General features: G+C 54.7%; 1 protein-coding gene across 1 annotated transcript in view; it reads right to left on the bottom strand.

Annotated features, from left to right (window-relative positions):
- LOC141998760 (butyrophilin subfamily 1 member A1-like) overlaps positions 1-18,520 on the bottom strand; it is a 90,568-nt gene that overhangs the window by 4,578 nt on the left and 67,470 nt on the right. Inside the window, exons 9-11 of the mRNA XM_074971760.1 lie at positions 16,808-16,840; positions 15,887-15,919; positions 15,762-15,798 (exon numbers count right to left, since the gene is read on the bottom strand). Of these exons, the coding sequence (XP_074827861.1) occupies positions 15,762-15,798; positions 15,887-15,919; positions 16,808-16,840 (103 nt within the window). The remainder of the gene's footprint in view (positions 1-15,761; positions 15,799-15,886; positions 15,920-16,807; positions 16,841-18,520) is intronic.

The following is an 18,520-nucleotide window of genomic DNA, read 5'->3' as shown; positions in this document are numbered from 1 at the left end:
CAGAGGCCAGGGAGTAGGGGAGTGAAGTGATGGGTGGGCACCAGGTGCAAAGTGTTTGGAAGAGGGGGCAGCTGCCAGCCCAGGAGGGCAGGGTGAGAAGGGGGGTGGGTTCCAGGGGGGCAGGGGTAGGTGTACAGCTGGGGCATGTGACAGGGCAGGGGGCATGTGACAAAGTGGGTGGAGTGGGGATCATGGGAGCAGAAAGGGGGTGAAGGCAAGGAGTGGGGCAAAGTGGAGCCATGGAGGATAGAATTAGGGGCCAGGTGGGCACAGAGGTTGAGGGAAGGGGAAGTGAGGGGCAGGAGCTAGGGTCCGGAAGGCAATGAGGAGATTGGCAGGTGCCAGGGGGCAGAGAGGGGCAAAGGGGGCAGGCCTGCATCTCTGTTGCTTTGGGGCCATGTGTGGTTGGTTTGTTACTAAGAGCAGGTTGGCGCCATCCCCACATACACTGGCCAGGCAGCCCTGCCCCAGGGGTGGAGCTGGGACTCTCCATGCCAGCCGGCCCCACGGGTACCACCTTCCAGCCAGGCAAACCCCACAGCCGGCCCCTCCCCTTGCCAAGCCCAGCCCCTCCCCCAGGCCATGGGAAGTGGATCTGGGCTTGGCTCCTGGGTGGGGGCAGGACAGTGGGGGGATGGGCAGTGCGGGGATGCTTGGAGGTGTAACTGGTTAATGGGGGGAACAGGGGCCATTACTAATGAGGCCGGGGCAGTGAGGAGGGAGGGGGCATTTCCTCACTTCCTGCCCCTTCCATCTGGGAGAAGCTGCACCAAGGGCCAGTCCCGGCTCACACCCACGCAGCGCGTCTGCACTAGGGTTTTGCATGGGGGCACCCACATGCCTGAGACAATGGTGTGCCAGGGGCTGTAACCCTTTCTCTCACTGGGGTTATGGATCAATAATTACAGGGTCAATGGAGCAGGGAAGCTTACTCTGGGCTCCCAGGTGGGGCCTGACCCACTGGGCTGCAGGGTCATTCTCACTCCCACGCTCTGGCCCAGTGCCTGTGGCAGTGTTTAGACACAGGGGTGTCTTCAGCAGGAGAGACTGAGGGAGCCCCACGTCAGACACCTGGAGCCCAGCGGTTCCAGCCCTCAGCTGAGGGGGGGAGACCCCCATTCCAATTCCTTCCCCTATATCACACGGGGGGATTGAACCTGGGGCTCCCAGCTGAGGGCCCAGCCACTGGGCTAAAGGCTAGAAGGGAAGCGGTGGCACCTTCTTCTGTTCATTCAAACTGTTCAGCAAACTCAACATGGATTTGCAAAGTTTCAGTTGATCAAAAATAATATTTTGCAGCAAATAAACTATTTGTCCAAAACATTTCACCCAGCTCCACTTCAAACCTGTCTGAGCAACTTAGGAGCCTAAACCCCAGTGACTTGCAATGAGTGACTGTCAACATCCCCAGCAACGCAAAGTTACGGGCTCAGGACATCAGCTATGAAACACCCCAGAGCTGCCGTTAAATTTGCCCTGGGTAGGAAAATTCCCCACCCCCCTGCTCCTGATCTCACCTCAAAAATCAGGCTGAAAATGGAGTCTCGGCTCCAGCCTGAACTCTCTGCTCAGAGCGATGTGTCCCCTGGACTCTGCGAGTGGCACAGATCCTCTGCAGCTGCACCTCGGCATCTCCCAGAGCGGATAATCATAGAATCATAGAATATCAGGGTTGGAAGGGACCTCAGGAGGTCAACTAGTCCAACCCCCTGCTCAATTATGGTCCCAGAGACCGTCTCAGAGCCCCAGGGGCTCAGGTGTCTCCACCTAATGACTGCGCCAGCCACCCCCCTCACTCTAATTAACTGGCCCTGGGTCAGACACGCTGGGAACTTTCACACCCAAACTCTGGAGATACTTTGGGTTCATCTACACAGCCCGCGGCAGCAAGTCTCAGAGCCAGGATAACAGACTGAGGTTTGTGGGGCTCCTGCTATGGAGCTAAAAATAGCCCTACAGACCTTCTGGGGCAGGCTGGAGCTGGGGCTCTGAAGCCTAGGGAGTAAGTGCGGGGTTCAGACCCAGGCTCCAGCCCCAGACATAACATCTACACAGCTGTGTTTAATGCTGTAGCACAAACCCCAGAAGCCGATGTCTGTCATCCCGGCTCTGAGACTCGCCCAGGAGGGCTGACAGAGCAGCACGGCACAGACACCTTCCATGCTGGAGGGACATTCACTCTGCCAAGCTGATGTCTGGAGGGCCAGCAACAGCCATGGGTCTTCCAGCTCCCATTGCTGGAAGTGCCCAGGCACCCACAGCGACGCACTGAGGAGGGCCAGTGACTGGAAAGAGTCACCCTGACCCACTGAAGACAGGGCTGGTCCAATGCTGTGCACAGACTGTGGGCAGGATGGGCATAAAAGATGGGGCTGCCTCAAGGAGCAAGGATGGGCAGACTGGCCTGGTTTCCCAGAATGCTCGGGGAACAGGGGAGTCCCAGGTTATTAGAGACACCCTGCCATGGGGAGGTCAGGCCCAGGACTGTGGGAACCCCATTTTGGGCTGGGAAGAGTTCCCCCTCCAGGGTCAATTTGTTTTGACTACACGGAAAAGGGACACATAAAAAGATGCTCCTCTACAGGAACTTTGGATTTTGGACAGAGGGGATCGGGGATGTTGCTATGGGGCAGTGAAAGTTTCTAGCACTGAGCAAAATGGGTAGCTAAGAAAGCAGGCCCTGGGGTATAAGCTTCAGAGGGAGAGGCCAGCCATGGGTTTCAGACGTCCCTCTGCTTACTAGGGATACCTTAGCCTCGCTTCCAGATTCAAAGCTTGGGAATTGGGGGCATTTGAGCAGCTTCCCCCAAGAACCCGAAAGGACTCCCTTGGAAAATGATCCAACCAGCAGCTTAGTGGACAGCAGGCTCTCTGGGCCAGGGGAGCTGAGGCAGAAGCTAGATGTGATTCAGCATTTCTGGTGGTCCCAAGAGAGTGGTGTTACTAGAGCTCTGAGAGGGCTATTGAACAGCTCTGTAATTTGCAGGCCCAGGTGCGGGTTTTCTTACTGAAACTGGCCAAGCAACAGGAGCAAGCCCACTGACCAGAAGACAGGCAGAAGGAGCTACTTGCAGAGCAGGAGAGAAGCCACCAGGTTGTGGCTGTGGAGAGCAAACAGGTCAAGGCACTGAAAAAGAAACAGGGCATTCGGCAGAAGAAATTCTGCTCTACCTCCCAAGAAGCCCAGCTGTTGAAGATTAAGCTCCAGCACTGACATGAGCCAAGGACTGATGAGATTATTCAAATGCAGGAGAAACTCAAAGCTGCTGAATGTACCAAGCGCCAGGCACCATCCCACAGGGAGGAAGTGGCAGTTGGAATTGCCAGTACATATGGTCAAGGAGCCCGGGCCCTAGAGGAGAAGCAGCACCTGGAGACGGGAATCATTCAGCCAAGGGAGGAGTAAAGCAACAGGGAGATGGGGAACAACAGTCTCAAGGCAGCCAAGCCGCAGGCAGCCAAGGTAGAAAATGAGCCATGCAAGAGTAAAGTTACCCAGGAGCCAAAACGGGAAGGGCTTGAAAAAGCCCTAGGCCTTGGAAGGCGGGGACCAGAAAGGGCTGCAGGATGCGATGCTGTGGCTGGGAAACTAGAGCAGGGTTTGCTGGGACACAGGAGCCTGCCACACTGGTTAGAAGGAAGAAACCTGGAGAATTTGAAACAGAGGGTGTCTGCAACTGAGCTGGGAGGTGAGATTCTCAGCTCATGTAAACGTACCTGCACTAACTCTGCTCAGGCTAGTACACTAAAGGTAGCAGTGTAGCCCGGCTAGGAAGGGCAGCTTGGGCCAGCTGCCTGAGTACGTACCAAGGGGGGCTGGGCGGGTTTCTACTCAGATGGTTAGCTGAAGCTGCCACCTGTGCTACCCTGGCCACATGGCTATTTTTAGGTGCTAGCTCAGCTACGTCTACATGAGCTGGGAATCGCACCTCTTAGATCAAATGTAGACATTTGCTAATAGAGGAGAAGGAACAGCTCCCGGAATAAGTTAAAGAACTAGACAGACTAAAGCTGAGGGTTCAGGAGAGAGCAGAGGTGCAGCCTGAGGGCTCTGGTGTGTGTGATAAGAGAGCCCAGCAATAAATCACCAGGAGGCTGCATTTACACAGGGGAGTGCAGTGATGCTGCGGGTGTCCTGGGAGACTTTTTAGGGGAACAAGTGGATCAGTCACTGAAGGGCTGGATGTCGACGGGCACAGATACAGAGGTGCTGGCTACAAAGGAAGCTGCACTAGTGGCCGTGTCCTCTACAGCGACCCAGCAACCCCACCCACAATGGACTGGGCAGAGCTAGAAGAAAAGGTTGCTGCAGCTGAGGGGAGCAGGGCAGAAGGCCTTGCACAGCTGAGCACTCTCAAGGCCCAAAGGCTGAGGCCCTGCAGGAGCTAGAGGAGATGCGCTGACAAGGGACTGGATCTCAGCCCAAGCCATCCAGTGGGAACGGGAGCAGGAGCAGTGGAAGGAGCCCATCTCAGCACTGGAAGGCGACCAGGTAACAGCAGCGTTTGTTGTTGCAGAAGGAGCTGACTAAGCTCCAGAACCAGCTTAAGATTGAGTGTGGAACGAAGCCCGGCTCTGGGACGCATACGGAACAGGAGAGCCCAGAGGCCTTGTGGAAAGAGATGAAATTATGTCAGAGAGAGAAGGCGCAGCTTCTCCAGAAAACAGAGCAGCTGGGCAGTGAGCTATGCCAGCCGGCTGGAGACAAGAACAGCGCTGTGGTGGGTGCAGAGGTACAGGCCAATCGTGTGGAAGATGGACTGTCTGAGGTGGAGATTCCACCTGCTGGAGGGAAAAGCCACCATAAAAACACACGTCCAAGAGGAAGTTGCAATAGAAAATGAAGAGACTGGGGACCTCTCCCCCCAGAGACCTGAAAGAGCAGCACAAAGCCCGAACCAGAGCTGGGCTAAACTGAAGTCCATCCTACAGGAAAGGGGGAGGAGCAGAAAGGCACTTTCCCAGCTGCGAATATTACACCCAGCCATGTGGACAGAGGAGGATCTGAAATGTGCTCCCAGCTGTGCTCAGTAATAATGAGAGATGCTAATAAGGAGCTGTCTGAATGAAAGACAAACTGAACTCCAAATGGTGTGTGTGTGAGTGTGTCCTGGGAGGCAGCTGTTGGAAGGACCTTGTAGCGAGGTGGGTCTGTGTGTAACAGACCTTATTTAAGGTAACCTCAGCCATACCTGGCAGAGCATTAAAGGGACTTGTGATGAGCACATCTGGTGTGTATCTGGCTCTGGGGGAAGCTCTGTAGCCAGCCCGTATCTGTTACAGCATCATGACGGCAATGGTGAAAGCCTGGTCCTATTGACGAGCGCTGCTATGGCCAGAGGGCCTGACTCACAGAGTACAAGTTGTTCTGAACTACGCCATGCTGAAGACTATGAGGGATTTTGCTCATCACATGAGCTACACAGGACTGTGGGGAACACAACTCCTGGTCTCTTCATTTTTTCACAATTCAGTGATGAGAATAAAAATATGGCCAAGGGCCTTGTAGGTTTCCTTGTGGCAGAAGGGGAGGAAGTGCCCCCTGGCTGCAGAATGTTAGCCACGGTCAAGCCTGCCTTTAGGTAGACCAGGGGAAGGGAGGTCATGGGGCCGGCCCTTTACGGGGAGTCAGGGACCAGCCTACCTGTGACAAGCTCCCATAAGGCAGAACCAGCCAACCTAGCCCCACCTGGAAGTAATGAAATCCCTAGGTGGCTGGTTGGCAGCTAAACAGCTAATGAGCCTGATAAAGGGTTGTCAGGGCTCAGCTGAAGGGATCCCAGAAAGAGGAAGCTGCTGAGGAGAGGGGATCCCAGGAGAGCTCACAGAGCAAGAAGCCTGGAAGGGGTGCACCAAGAGAGAGGAGCTCCTCTAAGGGGGAGGAGCTGCCAGAGAGGACATTGATAGAAACAGCAGCTGTATGAGGACAGAGGCCTGCAGGTAACAAAGGTACAGTCTGAACTGAACCCAGCTCCAGGAAGGAGGGCTGGGAGCTCCTTACTCAAGGAGAGTGAGGACCTTAAATTAGAGCCAGAGGCTGGAGCAGAGTGAAGGAAAAGATTTTATTTTGCAGTTTACTGGGACTCAGAGTGGACCCCAGCAGGGTACTTTTGTCTCAGCCCTTTTGGACTGTGGGGAGCAGTTTAAGGAGTGCTGAAGAGAGTAAACTGAGGCACGGCAGTTGCAGGGCTACCCATAGCCAGTTGAGGGGGAACTTGGTGGTGCCACCCCATGATGAGTCTGCACAGCTGGCCCCCATTTAACACAACTGCTGCCCATTCCCCAGGCAGACGGAGTCTCGCTCTCTCCAGTCTGTCTGCTTGGGCCCAAGCAATGGACCCTGCGTCCCTGAGTGAGAACCTGGAGCAACTGAGCACAGGGTGGTGCCTCCCACCTGACTCCTGGCCTCCCCATCCCAGCTCCCAGGATGTTCCCTCTTCCCTGCAGCCTGTGGCTGTGTCTGAGCCTGCTGCCCCGCTCTCTGGCTTCCCCTGCCCTGGGGGTACTGAGTCCCCTCACGGCTGGATATTGAACTGGGAGTGATCCAGGGCCCAGCATGGAGCCAGCAGGGTCACTACAATACTCTGTCAGACCCAGACAGGCCCAAGGATGCACTGGGATCCTTGCACCATCTCAGCATTTGCTGCTCCCCTTGCGGGGCCTTGTCCGCACTCAGACCGGGAGCCCTTTGGGGCTGGCAGCCCCTTGTTCTGTCTCTGCAGTGCCCGGCTCACGCATGGGCACTATATCAATAATAACTCTCACTGCCCAGCCCCTAAGGGCTGTGTGACAGTGCGGGGCCTTCCCCATTGCACATGGGGACCCTGGGGTGCAGGAAGCCCTGGTTACTCTACCCCACACATTCACCCAGCGACTCCCCTGAGCTGCTGGACCCGGGTCCCTGGGGTCAGAGCGCAGGCAGTCGAGTGGCACTGACCAGTCAGGGGCTGCTGGGGTGGGTGAAAGGAAAGGGTTAATCCCAGCACGGTGGCACTTTGCTGCCCAGCCATGGCTGGTCTCTGCCCTCCGGGTGCAGCACAGGGGGTGTGTCTCTGAGCAGGTCCCTGCCCACTCACCCGGCCATTTGCCCCAGACGCAGAGAATCCAGGTGCCGAGGGAAGGAGCAGCCCCAGCAGAGCCGCATTGGCCCTGGCACGGGTGGAGCCTGCGAGCGCGGCAGCAGCAGAGAGGGGGCTCAGCTGTTCAGAGCAGCAGGGTCCCCACCTGCAGGGGAGGGATCAGCGCTGGGACAACAGGCCGGGCTGGGTCAGGGGCTGGGAACTTTGGCAGCGAGAGCGCGGTACCAGCACCCATGGCCCTGGCCAGCCGGGAACAGTCAGCGAGTCTCTCAGGACCTGGGACCCTGCCCAAGACAGGGCAGCTGGGGTTGGGGGGGCGCAGGAGGCTCCCCAGGGGCTGGAGATTCCCTCGAATGAGGCATCAAGGAGACGGGCTCAGGAGCCCGACAGGCTCAGGGGCCAGGGGTGTGGAATGGCCCAGAGACCCCAGCCATGCCCAGGGCCCCGTGGCCATAGACTGCGCTGGGCTGGGGGCAGCAAGGGCGGGGAGGGAAGCAGGGCTGGCAGTGCCAGGGGTCTGAAATAACCCAGAAGGAGCATTTGGCCTTGCTGACTCTAGCCTTGCCCTGCCATTCTGTCCTGATCGCTGCCACCGACTCCACCTCCTCCTCATCACTCTGGCCCAGCACATAAAAAACAACGGCTCACGTTTTAGGTTCTTTTGCAAAAAATTATCTAAGTATATGAATGTGCCGATGGAGGTTCTACAGCATCTCTGTCTACCTTCCTGAGCTGGGGTGTCTGTGACTTTGCTAAATGTGTTAATAAACTATTTGTAAATCTAAAAGGGTTCCTATAGTGTGAGTGTTGCAGCTGTGCACAGTGGGGTTCCCAACCATGTAACGATTTAAATAATACTGGGCCTGATCTTGGGACAAAAACCAGTCAACCCTCAAAGTGACAACTACAAATTTGTAAGTAATCAGTATAATCGATATAGAATCTCTAGATTGGGCTACAGGCCTCCTCACACCCACTGCCGTCCCCTTCACTGGCTCCACTCCTTGTCCCCACCCCCAAGGCTCTGCCCTGCCCACCCCTCACTTGACACCTCCTGCTGCTCCCTGACTACCAGCCCCACTCACCCTCCTTCTCCCTTTGTTCCCTTCTCCCAGCAGCTCCCCCTACACCCTGAACAAACTCTCTGCTGCTGAGCATCATCCAACCACCTCCTCCTCCTTCCTGCCTCAGAACCCCTTGCTCTCACCCGGCTTCCCAGCTCCCACTGCCCCCCACACTCCTGTGCTGCTTTAATTCACATACCCAGGCACGGGGCACTAGGACCTTGCACATATGCACTGTGCATGTCCTATGGTGGAACATGAGACCCAAGCTCTGTGACAGTCCCCTGGCCTTATGGGGCTCTGCTCCCCAAGCTGTCCTCTGTCACTGCCCCTCCCTGGCCTGTCCAGTGTCCTGTCTATTACTGGAGTAGTGAATGGATACTCTTGTGATTAAAGGGCTGACCTGACCTAGGAACCAGCAGATCTAGGCCCAATTTTGCCACAGCAGGGGGTAGTCAGGGCTTGTGGCCTCTGGGAGGGGACCTGATGGGAGGCTTCTCCTCTTTCCCTTGGAAGCAGGTGTGAAAATAACTTAAATTTCTTACAGGTACTGTCCTATGGCAAGCACCCCTTGGGGAGGGGGCTCAGGGCAGGGGGTTGGGGCAGCACCACCTAGGGACTGTGTGTGCTGGCTTGGGCCCACCAGGGCTGGGGCCTCACCCCCAGCTGTCTGTCATTGGGGTCAGGAGTGGTGGTGGTTTGGGCTCCTGTGGGGGAGGAGGGTAGAAGGGGTGGGATGGGCCACCCATGCCCAGCACCGCCCAGTGATACCCTGCTGGCAGCATCCAGAGCCCCGCCTCCAGCGAGCCAATCGTGGCTCTAATTCACACACCGGCTTGCTTTCACCTCTACTTGGAAGTAAATTTAAGGACTTGTATACATTGCGGGGGGGAGCCCTGAGTAGCTAGTGCAGAACAGCTAATCAGTGCTAGCTGCCTGTGCGGACACTCTTATTCCATGCTAAGAGTGCCCTTGTCTGTTTTGGGTTAATCCACATTGGAAGAATATAAGTGCAGAATACTCCACACTAGCTACTCTGGGCTCTTCCCCATGAATTCCCCATGCTGAGAAGCCCTAAGTGGGGGGAAAGGAGGTTTAAATTCCTTGTTCCTCACCCCAGCGACCCTTCTAGAGTCACCAGCTGCCCCCCTGCCCTCCACCCACTCTCTGCCACTGCATCCTGCAGGGTTGGATAAGCTCATCGACTGGATGTTTCTGCCAAACAATGGTCAGTATTGAAATAAACAATGTATTAACTGGAAGCTATAAAATAGCAACAGAGAGCAGTTAAACAATTATCTGTTTGCACCAGCTCCCCCTGCCCCCAGCAGGTACCCTAGGGGGTGTGTGAATAACCAAGCTCCTCAAAGTTTCACACAGACAATCACATTTTGCCCGACCCCTTAGCTATTGTGAGAGCTGTAAGAGGACTGAGCAGTGACCGAGTACCCCAGAGAAATGGGTCGGAGAGCGACTGCGGCAGGATCAGCGTTCGTTACCTGTGTATCCTTGGGCTCTGGTGAGTCCTGAAATAATCAGAAACAAGAATTTACACCAACAAAATGCAGACTCAGCAAGTCACATACTGTGGAAAAATAAACCACACAACCAGAAACAGCTTACCTAGTTCTGCCAGAGGGTCCATGGGAATGGGAGGAGAGAAAAGGGGAAAAAAAGAACATAAATGAATGAATAGGAGAGATTCTCAGTAACAGAAGTGCCCAGTTCTAACCCCACATTACATTGGCTTCAGTGGGAATTTTGCCTGAGTAAGGACAGCAGGATTGGGCTCCTAACCACTAATTATGACTTCTCCTTTATTCCATCTGATTCTGCAAACCCTCCCTGCAGAAATCAATGGGGCTGCACCTGTGGGGATCACTCATGTGAGTTGGGGGGCAGAATGGGGCCATTAGTGATAAGGGGCCCAGTTCTTTCCCCTGCTCTGGTCACTGTGTGCAGGGATGGTGCAGACTGGCTGGAGCCAGGCCCTGGACATCAGAGAATTCCTCTGGTGTAGGGAGAGCCCAGCCAGGGTAAAGCAGCATAGCTGGCTCCTGTGTCAACTTGCCTGCCCCCCGCCCCCGCCCCCCCCGGCCATCCTGGTGTAGGGGGAGTGTCAGGGCTGGGAGGAGGTATGCTGGGGCAGAGCAGAGCACATCACCAATTCTCAGGGACCACAGCCAGCTGGAGCAAATTAGAGCAACCCCTGGGGCAGCCTGAGAACCAGGGAGCCAGAACCAGCTCCCTCACTGCCCCCACCCCAAGCAGGCACTGGCCCAACAGAGAACCTGGGCCTGCAGCTCAAAGAATTCTTCCTTCATAAGTGTCTCCATCATCTGGGTGATGCTGGTGACCCCAAGGGGTGATGAGCACCTGCAACTCCTGCCACCTTCAGTGGGATCAGACCCATGTGCCTGATCCTACAGCTGCTGTGTGTGTAAGCCAACAGGGCCCAATCCTGCTCCAAGAAGACCTAGGGATGCAGGAGAACATCCATGGAGAGCTCAGCAGGCTGGGCCCTCTTGGTATAAAAGAATCATTGTTCTCGTTACAGGGTCTCTCAGGTGTCAGGAAGTGACGTTTGTTTACTTTTTAAGGGTATTTCCAAGGGTTAATGTTGTGAAATATAAAACTGTTAATATTCATATTTCAATACCAAAAATTTCCCATCCATTATGTCTGGCTAATATCTGGATTTCCCCTTGTCGTGTACGTTACCTATCTCAGTAACACATTAATGTTTTACACTAACACGTCTTTGCACACACAGCTCTGAGTGTTCCTTTTCCAATTTAAAGCATAATCAAAACTAGTACAAATGCCCTTACCTTTCGCTGCCTCGTATTCCGCTGGAAAGTCAAAAACATCGGGAGTTAATGTTGAGTCTCAAAACTTAATGGGCAACAGTCAAGCTAAAAGCGACGTCTCCCTCACTGGTGATACGAGTGTATTGAAAGATTTGTCCATAAGACACTAAGCAGAGCACAGCCCAGGAGCCGGCTTCTTATGGGCGAATGGATTTAAGCTGTCCTGCCCCATCTGTTATATCTACTACGTTCTAAACCTCGAATACTGGAAGGTAAACCTGGCCCAGAGAGCAGAGCTGCCTTGGTCCACGTCATTACTCGTCTCTTGCCGTGCCACATTGTTCCCTGCAACCCCCCCACCCACCTTCACCTCTTCATCCCCCATCCTCTGAACAGACGCACACACTTTTAAGCCCCACCCCAGGCCATATCTCCATATCCCACGGCCAGTCTCCTGCCCCACTGCACATTGTTATTCGCATTCCAGTTGCATCTAGACGTCGCACTCTGAACTGGGCCCCACTGAGCTAGGTCCTGTACACCCACACTCAGCACTAGATCCTGTACACACACACTCAGAGCCAGCCCCCACTGTGGTAGGTCCTGTACGCACACACTCAGGGCTGGGACCCACTGGGCTACATCCTGTATGATACACAGTGCCAGGCCCCATGGTGCTAGGACCTGTACACACACACTCAGGGCCAGGCCCGACCGTGCTAGATCCTGTACACACACACTCAGGGCTAGGTGCTGTGCACACATTCATGGGCGGGCCCCACTGTGCTAGGTCCTGTACACACACACACACACTCAGGGCCGGGCTTCTCTGAGCTAGGTCCTGTACACACACAGAGTGCCAGGCCCCATGGTGCTAGGTCCTGTACACACACACTCAGGGCTAGGCCCACCACGTGCCCAGCCAGTAGAGATTCCAGGGGCCATAGCACAGCTGGGTTTGGGGGAGGGATTGAAGAGAGGAGAAGGGGGCAGCTTTACTAATACTGAGGGGATGTTTTTCCCTGCATGGAGTGGGAGGGGGAGAAAACACGGAGGTGTTTTAGGGAGAAGTAGACAGGCGGGTCACCCAGGCTGCGGGTGACCAGACATCCCAATATTAGGGGCTTTGTCTTATAAATGCAACTATTCCCCCACCCCCGCACAAAAAAAAGTGTCCAGATTTTTCACACTATCTGGTCACCCTACCTACGCTGCAAGGAGAAAAAAAAAAATAGAAAGCCCAGCGGCAGTACAGCTCCCCCTGGAAGTGGTGCCGAGGATGATGGCCCTGCTGGCCCACCCCTGGAACCGGCCCTGCGCGCCCACCCCTGGAACCGGCCATCGCTGGCAGAGGGAAGGCAGCATCAATCGCTCAGACAGGGTGGGACTAAATGTTGAGTTGAGGGGCCTAAAGGCGAAGACAAGGAGCTTGTGCTGGAGCGGTGCTGGAGGGGGCCTCAGTGGAGCTAAGTGGAGGATGTGGCAGGAGAGACGAGCATGAGGGCTGAGCCTAGCAGCCGTGCTTTGGATGGAGCTGAGGGGACAAAGTGGCTGGCATCAAGGCTGGACAGGAGGAGATCACAGCAGTGGAGGTGTGAGACGATGGGGTGAACAAGAGCCTGGGCTGTCGGGACAGACACAAGAGGCTGTATCTGTGACGTGTTATACACGCAGGAGCAGGGAGACTGGGGTGAGGTCAGGACATGGGGGCCTAGAGAGAGGCTGAGTCAGAGACAATGTCTAGATTGATGGGGCTGATGGAGATGTTGTTGGGGTGGCCAACACTGTATTTCAAAAATACAGGACAGTTTTTTTCTCCCTCCCACAACCCCAACCCCAACCCCTGACCTGGGCCTACATCATGAAGCGGTTCTCCCAGCCAGGGCAGGGGAAATACCCCCTGGCCCCTCCCATAAGGAGATACCTCGAGTAGGGCTCAGACCCCAGGCCCCCCACTCTGCTCTGGGCTCCCTGCAGCCAGCTCAGGCCTCACACCCCACCTCAGGACCACAATCCCTGGCCCACAGAAGGGGCAGAGATCCTGGTACCTAGCTTGGGGCAGCCCAGTGTGCGGGATGGGAGGCAGGGAGGGAGGGAGAGCTGTCACAGCCCCCTGCCTCGGGGAGGGCTCATGACGTTATCCAAAGAGATGAAGAAACTAGGAAGTGGGGTGGGCTGTGAGGGGGCCGGAAGAGCTTTGAGCTTAAGCTGCCCTCTGGCCATCCACGAGGAGGAGCTGTCAGACAGGCTGAGATGTGGGATGGGAGCCCCGGGAACAGTCTTTAGCAGAGCAAGAGTTTGAGAGTCACTGGCATAGAGGTGGTATCTGATGCTGTGAGTGTCCATAAGAACCACTAGGGACAAGCACTGAGCTTTGGGGGATGTGCTGTGAAAGAGGGAGACAGGAAGAGACCGACCCAACAGAACAGACACCGAGAGCGATTAGCGAGGCAGGAGGAGAACTGGGAGAGGGGGGAGCTATGAAAGGCGAGGATTGAATGGAGATAGGAGTGGTCAGGCCCGCCGACAGCAATTTCGGGCCCCAGGGCAGAACAGTTATTGGGCCCCCACGCACACACAAGCTGCACCCGTGCAGACACGGTCCACCTGACATTTGGGCAGTGCTGCCGGCTGCGCTGTTGGGTGCGCTCTTCCAGCATGGCCAGGGCTTCCACATGCCCATCTGGTAGCGTTGCCAATTGTCTAATGGCACAAACCCAAAGACCCTTTTCCATGCCCCCTGCCCAGCCCCTTCTCTGACGCCCTGCTCCCTACTCACTCCATCCCTACTCACTCCATCCCCACTCCCTCTGTCACTCACTCTCCTCCACCCTCACTCACTTTCACCAGGCAGGGGCAGAGGGTTGGGGTCCGGGAGGAGGTGTGGGGTGCAGGCTCTGGGAGGGAGTTTGGGTGCAGGAGGGGGGCAGGGTGTGGGCTCTGGGAGGGAGTTTGGGTGCAGGGTGCTGGCTCTGGGCTGGGGGGGGGTTGGGGTGCAGGGAGTCAGGGGGTCAGCTTTCCTGGGGCAGCTCCCAAAATTGACTGGCACACCCCTCTGGCAGAGGCTGCTAGGGACGGGGGCTGGGGGCACTGCGGGGGGCCAGCAGCCTTGATGGGGAGCTCAGAGCTTGGGCAAGGGCTCTGGAAGAGGGGCAGGGGGCAGAGGGGTGGTTCACACACTGCCCATGAGGAAGGTTCTTCTCCTCCCTGTCTCTCACATGAGTTCTGGGTGGCCTCTGTGCATGAGTACTGGATCAGGCCCCACGGGTGAGCTAGATGCTCCTCCCCCCAGTTTATGTGTCACCGGGGGCACAGGTGGGAGATAGGTACCCAAACATCTAGAGTGAGGCAGCAATGCACTCTTCGTGCCCAGAGGCAGAAGCTTAGATAGTGTGAGAACTCACACAGAGATTTATGTCCTGAGTGAATGTTGGTGCCTACAGGGGTAGGTGTCAGCCAAGTGTGGGGTTCTGGATCATGGTGTCTAAAACGGGAATGGAGTCTGGAGTTTAGGTACCTAAGGCTCTTTGTAGATCGGGGCCATAATGTGATTCTGAGATAAAAGCTGAGGGAGGTTGTGGAATCTCCATCATGAGAGCAGGTTAGATGAACACCCACCAGAGATGGTGTAGATAATACTTAGTCCCGCCATGAGTGCAGGAGACTGGCCTAGCTGACCTCTAGAGGTCACTTCCAGTCCTATGATTCTATGATTAGTGTGGGGTTAAGGTGGAGAGGACGTACTTGTAATTTAAGGGTAAAGCACATTACAGGGATCTTGTAATTATCCCCAAACCAAGTGTTATAAACTCAGGAAATACAGAACTAAGGTTAAAGTTAAAAAAAAACCAAACATGCCATGGTGTAGAAATGCAACTAAGGCAGCTAAGCAACCTTAACTCTGCTCTGCAGTAACTTTATGAGGGGAAAATTGAAAAAAAAACAAAAAAAAACAACCCAGCGTGCCTTTAAAAATCAGTTTCATTTAATGTAGAACCACACACACACTGCTCTGCATTGAGCAGACCTGTATGGTTATTGTGTGGAGTCGCTGCAGGCTGGAGCTGAGGTTGTGGGTGTGCGTGGTCACTGAGGATGAAATCCTGCCCCCTCCCACATTACATGGGCATGGAAGGGCCAGAACACCTGGGGTTCCCAGGTGAGGGATCCTGTTAAATACTGGACAAGTCTCTGTGGGTTTGCCCCCCCCCCAAAAAAGCTCTGTGGCAGCTGGTCTCAGAGCCAGGCTTGTGGGGCTCACGCAGTACAGACGTTCCCACTCAGGCTGGAACCTGAGCTCTGAGACCCAGTGAGGAGGGAAGGGGGATGTCTCAGAGTAGGAATGGCTACTCTGCTAGATTTAGCCCTGCAGCATGAGCTCCAGGCAGCTGACCCAGACTCTGAGACTTGTGGGCATGGGTGGTTTTTTGGCACGTACCCACAGTCTCCAACAATGAGACTGACCGAGCTGGGTTGTATATTCAGGCCCCTGGGCTCAAGGTGCCATTTCTGTAATTCCCATGGGGTTTATTAGATCAGATGATCCCTTCTCCTTCAGAGCCTCTTTGTGCCAGTGCGAGCAGCCCCTGAGCTCACTGCTTGGGCTCCGGTGTGGAGATGGAGATGTTCCCCATCACTCATTCAAACAGGCTGGAACTCCACCTGCTAAAATTGAGCTCAAGGTGTTAAACTGTGACTCCACCGGCATTAAATGGGACTTTCAATTGAGTTAAATTGATTCGACTGAGCTAACTCGACTGACATGACATGAAATCTTCAACCCATCGGATCCCATTGATCCCAGACACTGACCTTTCTGTCTCTCCATCTCAGATCGCAGAGCCTCTATAGGGAGAAAAGAGGGAGAGATGAGACTTCCCCCTGTTGTGTTTATGGGGATAGAGTTAATATTGTAACTGGCCCAGACACTGACCTTTCTCTCCCTCCCATTCAGACAGCAGGGTCTCTGGAGAGAGAACAGGGTGAGAGGTGATTCATCAATTCACAGATTCCCAGGCCAGAAGGGACCATTGTGATCACCTAGTCTGACCCCTGCATAACACAAGCCAGTGGGTTTCCCCACAATAATTCCTACAGCAGATCGTTTAGAAAAACATCCAATCTGGATTAAAAACTGCCAGTGCTAGAGCATCCACCATGACCCTTGCCATGGGCGGTGGGTACAATAGACTAGGAGAGGCTCAGCCTCCCCTGCCACTGCCACAGCCACCAGACCCCTATTTGTGGGGTTTTGGGGGGACGTTTTTGATTTATTACGTCCCATGTAGGTTCAGGGCTGCTGAGGAGGCGGTATGTGCTATTCAGCTTCCTGGGTTCATCAGTAATTTCCCTGGACTGGAGAATACTGATGGACCCAGGAAGCTGAGTAGCACATACCGCCTCCTCAGCCGCCCCGGAACCAGCATGGGGCATAGCAAAAGCGTCTTCCAGACCTGGGAGATGTTTTTCCCCAGGCAGCTTGGGGTCTGGGAAGGGGAGGCACAGCACAGCTGCAGCTGACCCGGGGCAGCTCCAGGCAGGTGGGAGGGGAGGGCTCGGGGCTTCAGCCGGCCTGGGGCTCCTCCAGCCGAGGAAGGGGGCGCTTGGGGCTCCTCCAGGTGTGGGGGAGGGACAGGGGGTCTCAGGGCTCTGGCTGCAGGGGGAGGGGAGCATGGGTGAAAGAGGCGGAGCTGGGGCGAGCTTACCCAAAGGGGGGCTCTACCCGCAGCCCATGACCCTCAGTAAATTGTTCCAATGATTAATTAATAATTAATAATGGCTGCCAAGATTTCACCCTGTTGTGTTTATGGGGATAACTCTACTGCCAGCTAATGTGATGGGCCCAGACACTGACCTTTCTCGCTCTCCTTATCCAATCGCAGCGTCTCTAGAGGGAGAAAAGAGTGAGAGGTGAGATTTCACCATCATGTTTAAGGCGCAGTTCCTGCTATTAGCGTAATTGTGCTGTAACTATGAAAAGTAAGGCAAACAGACTGACAAACAGGACACACAGACAGATCTGTCTCAATATCCCTGCAGCCAGCATCCCGGCTGCCTGGGCCCTGTCACACTCCTGTCTAATCTGGCTATTGAGGGGGATGGTGGGGGGGAGAAGGTCTCTTTTTTTGTCCAGTTCCTTGCCTGCTCCCCTCTGGCCCATCCCCTGAACAGCCCCAGCTCTCCTACCCTCCCTCCCCCTGCTCCAGCTCCTGACTGTGGGGATGGAGGATGGAAGTGAGCGATGGGAATGGGGCACTGACCCAGACTGGGAAAGGGGACAGGGTCTGATTGGCTCCATTCTAGGCCAACTCCTGACCCTGTGGCAGGTGCCTGTCCCCTGGTCTTAGTGATACATGGGAACAGCTCCCCCTAGGGCCTGGGTAGATGAGGGTGCCCCAGGTAAGAACAGGGTGGAGAGATCTTTCTTTATCTGGGTGCTCAGGTCAGCAGAAGCCAGGGAAGGGTGTGTGGATGGGCCCCTACAGGCATCGCCTCTAAGATCAACTGTTTCCCACTGGGAGCTCGTCCCCTTGATGTGTCAGCCCTGAGGTACCAACACTGCAGGACATGGAGGTAGCGTCATGTCTGCCAGTCACTGCTGAGTGCAGCCTGAGCGAGATCATCTTGTGCCCAGTGTGAGCAGCATCTCAGAACAGCCGTGCAAGTCCTGAGTGTGTTTGTGTTACTACAGCATCCTAGCCACAGCTCACCAGGGCAGCTGGTGCAGAGAATTCTCTGAAAGGCCAGGGAACAAGACAGTGACAGTTAATTGTTCTGATTGTTTAATGCTTCAAAATGAGCCCAACAGAGTTCTCTCTCTCTCTGGGCATATACATGACTTTTACGTACAACTCAAAATGAGTGTATCCCTGTCACCTAAACGTGTACTCAACCCACATAATGTATCTGTTAACTAAAGCCACTAACTAAACCAGTTCACACCTGGTGCTGACAGAGTGTGAAGGTGACAGTTCTAAAGGTGCAGCATCCAGTTCCAGCTTTCACAAGTACAAAGCTCCTTTCTGCTTCTCTCAATTACCTGCTTCCATCCCCACTGGGAAATCATTGGAACAGACATTTCCCCTTCCCAATTCTTCCAACACTGGTATATTTCTACATAATTTTCACAGCCCTTCAGGTGATAAAACCCTCTGGGTGGGATTTTCACAACTGCCTTGGGAGTTTGCACACTCAGTAGTCATTAATTTAAACAAAAATTGGGCATTCAGACCCCTTAGGCAACTGTGAAAATTCCAGCATCTCTATAAGTACGTAGATCACTGAAGGGCAGTTCTGCGCTTTGCAACTGGAGAAAAAACTACAGCTGAGCACTTATACTGCAATGGAGAGTTCATTGCCCTATTTCTGTAGCGTAGCAGGATCTCAGGCAGAGCAAATCTGAGTGTAGATAAGTGCTAACCTTTCCATTTGCACAGCCACTGCTTTGCCCATCCACAGCTCCTACTAACAAGCACAGACTGGGGGGCAGAATTGGGCCCTAACAAACCCCTCTCTTCTAGTTTGCGTTCTGTTTTTCTTGCAAGCAGCCAAGTTCCGTATGTCGGTG

This window comes from Natator depressus, chromosome 14, assembly GCF_965152275.1.
Source record: "Natator depressus isolate rNatDep1 chromosome 14, rNatDep2.hap1, whole genome shotgun sequence".
NCBI classification, from domain to species: Eukaryota; Metazoa; Chordata; order Testudines; family Cheloniidae; genus Natator; species Natator depressus.
This window is presented reverse-complemented; position numbering and strand designations above follow the sequence as displayed.